Source organism: Rhododendron vialii, chromosome 9a (genome assembly GCF_030253575.1).
Source record: "Rhododendron vialii isolate Sample 1 chromosome 9a, ASM3025357v1".
Classification (NCBI taxonomy): Eukaryota; Viridiplantae; Streptophyta; class Magnoliopsida; order Ericales; family Ericaceae; genus Rhododendron; species Rhododendron vialii.
In genome coordinates, this window is record NC_080565.1 from 23,921,089 (window position 1) to 23,933,259 (window position 12,171).

General features: G+C 38.8%; 1 protein-coding gene across 1 annotated transcript; it reads left to right on the top strand.

Moving 5' to 3' along the window:
• Window positions 1-1,195: 1,195 nt before the first annotated feature.
• LOC131300896 (G-type lectin S-receptor-like serine/threonine-protein kinase At1g34300) lies at window positions 1,196-12,156 on the top strand. The gene is made up of 2 exons (XM_058326914.1): window positions 1,196-1,947; window positions 10,006-12,156. The coding sequence occupies exons 1-2, from the start codon at window positions 1,215-1,217 to the stop codon at window positions 11,763-11,765; spliced, it is 2,493 nt and encodes an 830-aa protein (XP_058182897.1). The 5' UTR covers window positions 1,196-1,214; the 3' UTR covers window positions 11,766-12,156.
• The last annotated feature ends 15 nt before the right edge of the window (window positions 12,157-12,171 follow it).

Consider the following 12,171-nt stretch of genomic DNA (forward strand, 5'->3'; position numbering starts at 1 on the left):
TCTCTCTCTCTCTCTCTCTCTCTCTCTCTCTATATATATATATATATATATATATATATATATGTGTGTGTGTGTGTAAAGTTTTCATTGTCTCTCTCTCTCTCTCTGGATTAGAGCAGACCCCTCTTTCTCCAAACCCTAGAAATCACCAAGGCAGAAAACTAGTCGATCTCTCTCTCTCACCGGCAAGATCTCTCCCTTTCTCAGCTCTATATATCTCTCTCTCCGGCGGCAGATTTCAGAAACCACCAACATTTGTAGATTTGGGCAATAGATTGTAGAAACCGGCGACATTTGCAAATTCCGACCAGCTTTCCAATGAATAGATGTAACTCCGGTTGTCCATTTTCTAGTAATTCAGTTGGATTTGATGATGTGGCATTTATAACTATAGTCATTTGGGGATGGATATCCATCCCCATATCCATCAAAGTCATTTTGCATCTCCTCTTCCTTCCTCCATTGGAGACTAGGTTTTAGCATTTGGGGATGGAAAATGACTATCCATCTCCCATTGGATTTGCTCTCATGTAGTAAAAAAATTGAGCTCAATATTCTATAGCTCAAATCAATTTGTACAAGCTTGATTCTTTTAGAGAGACTCATTTGGTAAATGAATCGAATTCGGCTCATGTAAAAACAAGCCAAACTAAATGAGCTTCAAACTTGAGTACTACAAAACTCAGATCAACTCGTTTGCACCCCTAAATACGCCAGTAAGTCTACTGGTATAGGAAAATCGTACAGATTTTCCGTATAGATTTGTTGTGGGGCCCACTACGGGTCGCACACAAATGATCCAAGCCGTTTATTAAATGTAAAGCAAATTTTCAAGGGCCACCACAAAATATCAGTTCAATTCGATACTTATAGATGCTCAATCCAATCATATAATGTTTCATTATCCTGGAATCTAAATCAAAAGTTAAATGTTTAGATCGAGTATCTATAAGTATCGGATTGGAATGATTTTTTGCAGGGGTCTTTGAAAAAATATTTTACATTTAATAAACGGCTTGAATAATTTGTGTGAGATCCATAATGGACCCCACAATAAATCTGTATGATTTTGCTGTACCAGTAGACTTTCTGTAAATACACCCAAATGAAGTTTCCGTGAAGGTCGGGGAAATTGATGTGTAGCCCCATTCCAATTACCTGTTGGACGGAACTCTACTGTAATTGACAATACAATAGTACTACTACACATCAATATGGTCAAGAGTCAACCAAAATGCTCCATTCAAAGCCAGCCCCAAACCAACCATTCACCCCATCCAAACTCTACTCAACCCACCACCACCATGTCTCTCTCTCCTCCTCCTCTCTCCTTTTCCCTCTCTCTCCTCCTCTTCCTCACCTCCCTCCTCCTCCTCCTCACCACCGCCACCACCACCTCCACCACCATCTCCTCCTTCTCCATTTCCCTCTCCCCTTGGCTCCCCTCCCAAAACCGAACCCTCCTCTCCCCAAACTCCACCTTCGCCGCCGGCTTCCACCCCGTATCCCCAATCCTCTTCACCTTCTCCATTTGGTACTACAACCACAACACCACCACCCTAATCTGGTCCGCCAACCAAAAATCCCCCGTCGCCGCCTCTGCCATCCTCGAGGTCACCCCCGCCGGCGCCCTCCGCCTCGCCGGAAACTCCTCCGGGCCAAACCTGTGGCCGAGAAGCCCCGCTTCGAACTCCAACTCCACCCAGCTCACCCTGAGCGACGCTGGAGAACTAGTTTTCGGAGAATGGTCGAGCTTCGATTTTCCGACGGACACGGTTGTGGCCACCCAGAACACGAATGGAACTAATTTGAGAAATGGGAATTTCAAGTTCGTGGATGGGACCCATCTCGTTTTCAACGAATCTGAGGATTATTATTGGAGTTGGTCCAGTTGGGCAGGCGCGTTCCAGAGACTTGAAGAGGACGGCAAAGTGATATGCAAAAAAGGTAATTAATTAAAGTTATTAATACCTCATGAGTTCTTTCCTTTCTTACTTACTTACTTACTTAGCGATACGGATGGTTTTAAACACAATTTTAAAAACACTACTATGGATACAATTGTATTCGATCAGTGTCATTTATTGATGTACTTTGGCCTACGTGTATCGATCGGATGGCTTTAAACACAATTATTTTTGAAATTGTGTCCGAAAGTTGCATTCCTTCACTTTTTCTTAGACGAGAGAGTTTGGGAGTGGGTCGGGAATTAAGTTTGGTAAGTGGGATATCACCTTAATTAACTGGAATCATATATAGACAACATGTTCGTACGTTGTATGTTTTATTCTATTATACTACTAGCAGTATTGATTTTATAATCGAATATATGTTTTCTTAATTAAAAAATTGTTGGGAAGTCCACTATAGCATATTTGTAACCCATTAAATCCACTTCTAAATTTCATAACCCCTCTAGTCCACTAATTAGGTTTTGATGAGGCCTTAAGTTCAATTCAATTAAAAAAGGAATTAGTTCAGGACCAAAATACCCTTACCTTTAAAAACTGTTAATCTGATATATCTCACTCCTATAAAATCTCCCATATTCCATTCCTATAAAATCTCTCATATTCACGTTGTTCCCATATCCAAAAGGGAAACAGAGTCCAAACGAGAGAGAGAGAGAGAGAGAGAGAGAGAGAGAGAGAAGATTACCCTTTCCATGCAAATCCCATATTTTTAGCCCATTATCCGTTATACGTTTGAAATCACAGTAGTTACGTTGGAATAAAGCGACAGAAGATTCTCCTTTTCTGATACACTGTATATAATGTAATTGTACATATATAACGTTATATACTCGTTTATCAGTTCTCATTTAACGTGCGATACTTACATTTTACGTTATATACTCATTCATCGGCTCGCATTTAACGTTATATGAGTTTTTGAAATCTTTTTTTATTATAATACAAGAACATATAACATTCCACGTTTACATCTGAACGTACATATATTAACATAAAATGGTATATGTTCTATAATTTTTTTGGAGTTTCGCTGCACAAAAACTCCCATATAACATTATATTTTTACTTTATTGAATTGGTCCGCGCAGCGGCCTCAATGACTTGCTTCGAGTAACAATATATGTTCTTTTTTTGTTGGGAGGTACACAAGTCAGCAGCTTTCATATAATGTTATATGTTCTATTTTTTTGGAGTTTCACAGCATAGAAACTCACATCTAACGTTATATGTTTTACTTTATTGAATTGGTCCGCGCAGCGGCTTCATTGACTAACTTCTGATAACCGTATATAAATAATCTTATATATGTTTACAATGCAAAAATAAACAAAGAACTTTATATGTGTATTATTTTGCCACATAAATAAATACACACAAAAAAACGTAATAAGTGTGACAAAAAATAAACATATAGCCTTATAACATTATATATGAGATTCTAACTCTAAAAAAAATGGGAAAAAAAAGAAGAGGAGATCTTGTAATTTCTTTCCCTTTGTCGCCGTCGCCTTCTTCACGGTCGATTTCACATGTAACTTAATACTCTTCACTCCTTGAACAACTGCACAAATAATAAGTCAGTAAGGCCGCTGCGTGAACCAATTCAATAAAGTAGAACATATAATGATCAGAGTTTGATATAATCATACCTACTCGCAATCAAAACCCTAACTTATATATTATTAACTGTTCAATTGTGCTTTGCTAATGAGTTCCTATATATACCTTGAACTGGACTCAGTTACCAACATTGATATAACCATATATAACCCTATATATTTGTTGAACAGAACATCATATATAATGTCTCACGAGATAGTAGATCGTATATAACGTTATATAAATCAGAAACTATATATACATATATGCAAAAGTGACAGAACATCATATATAATGTCTCACGAGACAATATATTGTATATAACGTTATATAAATTAGAAACTATATATACATATATGTAAAAGCAACAGAACATCATATAAAATGTCTTACGAGACAGTAGATCATATATAATGTTATATAAATCAGAAACTATATATACATATATGCAAAAGTGACGAAGGGCGACGATCGACGACGAAGGACGACGGCGAGGAGGAGTGCGATCGACGACGAAGGAAGTCTGGGGCGTGGGTTGATCTCTGTTTTTCGTTCGTTGATCTCGTTGTTGGAGTGACGACGGCAATCGAGTGCTTGACGACGGCGACGGAGACAATGCCGGTATTCGAGTGCTTCTCGCCGATCGAGGACGACGAAGAAGGGCTGACGCCGAAGAAGCCCGACGAGGACCAAGATTGCCGACTACCAAGAAAGCGACGACAAAGAAATTCGTCTGTGGTTTCTAATGGAAAATCGTCTGGATTTTGTTAGTCTGGGTTTTGTTCTTCTGGAAAAGGGGGGAGGGGGGGAGGGGGGATGGGTTTTATAATTGAGGAATCTGAGAAAAAAAAGGGGAAGGGAGGAAAAAAGGGAGAAAAAAAGGGGAATGGAGGAAAAAGGGGAGAAAAAAACGGGAATGGAGGAAAAAAGGGAGAAAAAAACGGGAATGGAGGAAAAAATGGGATAAAAGATTTTTTGAAAGCAGGGGTATATTAGACTAACCAGGGTTATTATATCTTTACTAATAGGTTAGTGGACTTAGGGGGTTATAGAATTTAGAAATGGACTTAGTGGGTTTGGAAAGTGGTATAGTGGACCTGGGAAAAATTCTCCCTTCTTTAATTGAGGGTGAGGGTCGAAACTTACAAAATTGGGGTGATTTGTTCAATATCCTATTAATCTGGTAATTTATTATTTCATTTAATTACCATATAACATTAATTTAAAGTAGATCGACAATATACACGCACCACACATTAATATATATATATATATATATATATATATATATATATATATATATATATATAGAGTCCCCTTCTCCTAAGGACCACCTTAACTTAATAAAATAAGGACCTCTCTTTTCCGATCGAATTTCGATGATCTGAGCCGCTCAATGTGTTCAGAACATGATTTTAAGGGTACCTGCGAGAAATCAGCAAAAAAAATGACCGGGAAGGGCTTCATGTGAGCAGTTTTTGTTTGTTTTTTATCGAACGGTTCAAACAAAAACTGCTCGGATGAAGCCCTTCCCGGTCTTTTTTTTTGTTGATTTCTTACAAGTACCCTTAAAATCACGTTCTGAACGCATTGAGCGGCTCGGATCATCAAAATTCGATCGGGAAATTGGAGAAATGGGGAGGTCCTTATTTTAGTTAAAATAAGGACCTCCTTATTTGAAAATGACTGTATATATATATATATATATATATATATATATATATATATATATATAGACACACACACACTAGGGTTTGCCCGTGCCTACGGCACTACCTATCCGATTGGAATTACTTTTTTTTGGTGACACGAAAGGGAATTAGTGTGCGTATGTGATCCACTTCTTGGTGGCATAAAAAAAAATTACTTGAGAGAACTACCCCAACGATAATTTTTAGGTACCTACATATTACTTATGGAGTATGAATTTTCTTATGGAACCCAAGTAAATACCAAGTAATAAGTTAACCTGGTACAAAAAACTCAGAGTCATCAAAACCATTGTTTTCAATTTCCATAAAAAAGGTAATAACAAAGTACAAAACCTTCCCAATTCTTCACTTTCCCCTACGTACTACTACACTAATTGCTAAAAAGCTAACCTGGCACTAAACACAACTACATAATCAAACTCCAACAAAGAATTTACTCATCTCCAGGTTAAAAACAGAAAATGAGACCAAGTTATCAATCTGACACCACTTGTATTCTTGAAGCCAACAATCTACTATAGAAAGTGCAAAGTTTTCCCTGTTACAAAAAAATATGTGCAAAGAGCCAGAGACACATGTTAGAGAAACTTTTTAAAGGAATGGAGGAAAAAACCGAGAACATTCTATGAATAAAAGGTCACCCATTTTGATGAAAAAGTTGTACAAAAGAATATTACAAATGTAATAACAAAATGCTCTTAATAAAAAATTCTCTTCTTCAATATTACAGCATCATAAAGTCACTTGCTTATCTCCGCACATGTTTAGATTATACTATTATTATGGTTCTCCCAACACCCAACAAATGAAAAGGAAGTACAATGAAATCAGGAAAAAAATCTGCATACAAAAGAAAGAGAGCTTCTGATAACCCATCCCAATTGTGGAAAATCAATTCATTTCTGCATAGTATTCATTACGGTGTCCAAACACGCAGAACCATAGAGGTCACAACCTGGAAAACAAAAGAAAAAAAGAAAGTTTTTCAAATTTTGATACCCGACTCTTATAGTAAAATGCCAATCGCTCAACCACAAACTGACAAAGTAAAAGAAATAGTTTGGCTTTACTCTTCACTTGAATGCATCTTATCTCCAACAAACATGAAGACCTGACATATTGCAAAAGGGCATCACCCTACCAGACTACCCTTTTAAGCTAGCTTAACATCTCTTTGTGGCAGTACAAAATGATTCATGTGATCTTGAAGCATCACTGTGTAAGTTTACAATTTCATTTTGAGGGCTTGAAATTTTTTTTGAAAAAACGACATTGAAATAGAACGATTCATCCACTTGGATGACTCCACAATTTCATTTTGAGGGCTTGACAATATATAAGCCTCGTGTTATTATATCTATCTATCTTCATATCTAGTGAATTACTCGTGCCCACAGCACTCCCCAAATATTTTTTTTCTAAACTATTTTTGAGAGTTCATTCGATTGATCAAATCAAATACCTATGGCAAACCCAGAGTTTCTGTATTGGAGCAAAAAAAGCAATCAAGTCATGATATTTTTTGTAATACTACCACACTGATCAACCAAACCGAACAAAGCGCAATAATAATAGCAAGTCATTCCTAGCATTTGTTCACCACCAAATCATACCATCATGGTTAACTCTCACAAAATACTATCAGAACAGTTGACCAAAAAATAATTTTTTGTAGCACTCTTGTAGCTCCGTATGTGAAACTGTCATGCCTTTAATGTCTCTTATTTTTGCTTATAGCTACGTACCTAATTTAATTGCAAGATTCAATCTAACTCTTAACACTTCCCATAATTTGTGGCAATAGTTAGATGAGACAACAAAATAGAGGTGCACCACTGGTAATACCATGCCAACCAAATAGACTTTTAATGGGCAAGAAATATATTGCTCACTGTAGTCTTTTGGATTCCATCAAACAACATGACTCGGACATGATATAAGCAATATTTGACACAAATATTTCACTAAAAATTGACACATATACCTCTCTGTACCCTATTGTCATTTTGTAAAACACGTTACTGGCGAATAAATGTTTATGACCACCATCAAAAACCACACATATCAGCCACCACCATGTCGCCAGAGTCCAACCATTACGTTTCTCCCTTGCCTGCACCTGCGTCTTTCGTAAAGAGTAAGTGTTCGGAATAGTATTTGATTTGGTTGCGTTGCTTGGTAAGGTGTTCGGAATAGTATTTGATTTGGTTGCGTTGCTTGGTAAGGTGGAGGATGTGTTGGTTTACATGTCAAATTTCCCTTCTCCAATCGTCACTGCTTCCATCCTCTCATTGCCACCAAAATCCACCCGTCCCTTCTGCCCCAAGCCATCCCTCCCCGGATCCGACCCCACCTCTCCGCCTCCCTATATAAAACCACTGACACAAAACCCCTTTCTTTCTAATTCCCCACCACCTCCTTCTCTCTCCAAATGGAGCGGGACCTTGGGGGAGACGAAGCCCTAGGATTACTCGGTGGATGTTCAGCAGCAATGGGGACTGGTGATGTGAAATTTTAATGTACTCGCAAGCGCACAAATCGTACCGAAGTATAGTAATGCAAGAGCGAGGTCGAACCCACAGGGACTTGTGATTTTTTTAGGAAAAATAAATAACTTAAACCGATTAAATCCTAACCTAGTTGACAAAAGTTGTGATTGATTTTTAAACTAAAAGTGAAAAGTAAAAACAATAAACCAAATTATCAAAGATGAGGAAACTGAAATTTCTTTTTAATCAAAGGAGAAAATACTAGGGTTTCGGAATCCACACCCATTAACTAGTATCATTATATATTCACGATCATTAACTTTACCCAAAATTTCTTCATGATAATCTGAAAGCTAATTCTATTACCATGGAAAATATTATAAAACCAAATCATTAATTGTATCCGCTTTTAACAAATCACAATAAATATCCAGTTTTATAGTTAACGGTAACCAGCATTCAATATTGCAAAAGACAATTCCAAATCATGAGAAAAACATGATTGAACTCATATCCAGAATCTATCCCTAACAATTAAGTTGGAGTAAGAACAATTTAATCAAAATCAAACCACATATTTAGGTAAAATCAAATCTCATGAATATATAAATCATAATCGTTAATGGAGCTTCATCCTCAACCCTAGTTAAAGAGTTTAGTCGCTCATGGAGTCAAAACACATAAACACGTAAAGATAAATTCCATTAAAACAGCTTACGAAAGAAAACGAATAATGATTTCTCCTAATTTTTCTTCTCTGCGCCGGGATGGTGCTCTGCTTCGTGATCTCCAAGCCATATTCTCTGATCCGTGGTGTCTCCCCTGTGAATCATATTGCCTTGATTATTTATAATGCCGAAAATTGCCGTAAGGAATTCAATTCCTTTTTGAACTCAATCTCCACGTTATTTATTTTGCCTAATTGGCTACAACTAATAGGGCTCTTTCCTTTAGTAGTCTAGATCACGTGCAAGCCATGGGTTGTAGTGCTGCCTTCTCCAAGGAATTAACTTTGATGCAATTGCTTGATCAAAATAATAGATGACCAACCACTAAGACTAATTCTTAATCCAACGGCCAAAACATTAAGTAGTTATCATCTTTTTCCTGCAAATTAATAATTCAGAGTAAAATGATCAAAAAGATAATAACTAGTATAATTAAACACAATATAAAGAACTAACAATATACAATATAGGTATCTAAACATGTCAATATTTTGTGCTCATCAACTGGAGCGACGTCAGAGTGGTCGAGCTTCGGGTAGAGGGCAACGTTGTGGTGGTGGAATATGAGAGAGAGGCAGAGAGAGAGAAATTCTGGCGCAGGGAGTTTCAAAATTTGAAAGAAGAATATGTTTTGGGATGTGGTGGCTGGCGGATTTGATGGCAGCTTTGTAATTTAGGCGGAAACGGTGGGCACTTCAATAGAATTGGAAGAATGTCTCTCAGCCCTTGGATCAAACAAATCCTAGCCATTCCAACTTGTCCCCACACCCTTCTGTTTTATAATAGATATATATATATATATATATATAGAGAGAGAGAGAGAGAGAGAGAGAGAGAGAGAGAGAGAGAGAGAGAGAGAGAGAGAGAGAGAGAGAGAGAGAGAGAGAGAGAGAGAGAGAGACAGAGAGAGAGAGAAGTGTAGGGAGAGGTGGGAAAATTCTGAAAAGTTGCAAATAGTAAATTAGAGAGAGAGAAATGCAAGGGGCCGGTCATTAAAATGAATATGATTTCGTCTTTTAATTTCTGTATATATGTATGACATGTCACTAACAATTTGAAATAATTAACCCGGCGCGGCCAGAATATATATGATTGGGATAGACGAATTAAACTAGTATATTAATTAATTAGATTATTTAATGGCACAAATGTAGTGTAGAATTTATTTAATTGCTTATAAGTTGTGTTAAAGGGGCCGGGCCGGGTAAGGTAACGAATGAGAAGTCAACCGTCACACAATTTTACACTCAGATTTTTATTCTCGTTCTTCATCCTAGCTTGCTCAATTTTCACTTTTTGTAAATTTTAACCGCTTAAGATATTTTTTAACAAGTCGCTTCAGCGTTCCAACTCTCGCTCTTGCTTCCACCTGCTGCAAAATTATGGGACTTAAGTTTTCACTTTCAAACTCTCTCTCTCTCTCTCTCTCTCTCTCTCTCTCTCTCTCTCGCTTAAGATACATACGATAAAACCGCTGATATTTACTAACATTTTTCTCAACCAGGTACGTTGTTAACATCGGATTCCGGGGCCAATCGGTCCCGGAGATTAACTCTCGACGACGATGGGAATCTCAGAATCTACAGCTACGATCCGGATTTGGGCCTGTGGGAAATCGTATGGGAAGCAGTCCAAGAGCTTTGTAAAATACACGGAACCTGTGGGCCTAACTCTATATGTATAACCGACGGCGTCAACAAACCTACCTGTGATTGCCCGCCGGGATTCCGGCTGATACCTGGCATCACCGCAAAGCAGGGCGGATGCGAGAGGAAGGTTCCGTGGACGGGAAGCAGTAGCACCAAGTTTCTACGGCTGGATTTCGTCAACTTTTCCGGCGGGTCAAACCAAACGGTCCTTTTCCGTAACTTCACGGCGTGTCAAGGCTTGTGCTTGTCCGACCCGACGTGTCTCGGGTTCGAAATCAAGTACGATGGGAGTGGTTCCTGTGTGCTACAACTTGAGAGGCTACTGTACGGGTACTGGTCTCCGGGTACCGAAACTGCCATGTTCCTTCGGGTGGATATATCCGAACCCGAAGACTTTAGTTTCACAGGCATGACGTCTGTGATGGAGACGACCTGCCCAGTTAGGATCATTCTACCGTTACCGCCCAAAGAATCCCATACCACGACCCGGAATATAGTGATTGTGTGTACTCTCTTTGCTGCGGAGCTTGTTTCTGGGGTTCTTTTCTTTTGGGCTTTTGTCAAGAAGTACATCAAGTATAGGGACATGGCTCGAACCCTCGGACTTGAATTTTTGCCCGCGGGTGGGCCCAAGAGGTTTAGCTACGCAGAGCTTAAAGATGCCACCAAAAACTTCTCTAACATTATCGGTAGAGGTGGGTTTGGGGATGTTTATAAAGGAGAGTTGAGCGATCACCGGGTTGTTGCGGTTAAATGCTTGAAAAATGTTACGGGCGGTGACGCGGATTTCTGGGCCGAGGTCACTACTATCGCCCGAATGCACCATCTAAATTTGGTCCGATTGTGGGGCTTTTGTGCTGAGAAAGGCCAGAGAATACTTGTCCACGAGTACGTACCCAATGGTTCACTGGACAAGGTTTTATTTCCTCATGCTCGTGAGAGAATCAATAATACAGGATCCGAAGTGGAAATGCGTGCCATTGGCGACAAGCCCATACTTGATTGGAACATTAGGTACCGTATTGCGCTAGGAGTGGCAAGAGCAATCGCTTACCTGCACGAAGAGTGTCTAGAGTGGGTCCTACACTGCGACATCAAGCCAGAGAATATACTTTTAGGGGATGATTTTTGCCCGAAAATATCGGATTTCGGGTTAGCCAAGTTAAAGAAGAAGGAAGCCATGGTTAGCAAGTCTAAGATGCGAGGGACGCGTGGGTACATGGCACCCGAATGGCTCAAGATGGATCCGATCACTCCGAAAGCCGATGTTTATAGTTTCGGAATGGTGTTGTTGGAGATTGTTGGCGGGGTTAGGAACCACGAGATTCAAGGATCAAAATTGGATAGTGATGATTGGTATTTTCCTAGGTGGGCATTCGATAAGGTATTCAAAGAGATGAGGGTGGAGGATATTTTAGACCGTCATATCAAGCACTGCTACGATAGCCGGGCCCACTTCCATATGGTAGATCGGATGGTGAAGACGGCGATGTGGTGCCTCCAAGATCGGGTGGAGATGAGGCCGTCGATGGGGAAGGTGGCTAAGATGTTGGAAGGGTCGATTGAGATCGAAGAGCCTAAAAAGCCTACAATTTACTACTTGGGTGATGAATAAATAATGATGATCAGCCAAGGAAAATGCTCTAAGAATGGTATTAACTACTAGTATATAATAATTGTTAAGCACTGTTTGTAGTTTGTATAATTGATATGTACTGTTTGTTTGTATTAGGTGTGATGTAATAAAGTAAATGTCCTTCCTTTTAGGAAAGAGTAAGTTGTATGTATGTAGGTATTGAAGTGTCATAGTCAATAATTGGTGAAATAAGTGTAATCGTCTTATAGTCAAGAAATGTTGTCAATAGAAGACTAAGAACAGTAATGTTCAATTATATGTGTATTGTTTATATTCTCCTCTTTACTCCTATAAAAGGGGGAGACCTCCACCGATGTAAGGGCAAACTTAAGCAATATATCGGTAGGGTTTATATCCCTTGTGTTGAGTACTCTCTTGATCCTAA

Bases quoted from the DNA above. Each gene is read 5' to 3' on its own strand.
- LOC131300896 (XM_058326914.1), top strand. From the start codon at position 1,215: ATGGTCAAGAGTCAACCAAAATGCTCCATTCAAAGCCAGCCCCAAACC. The intron at 1,948-10,005 runs GTAATTAATTAA...TTTCTCAACCAG, and splicing joins CAAAGTGATATGCAAAAAAG to GTACGTTGTTAACATCGGAT.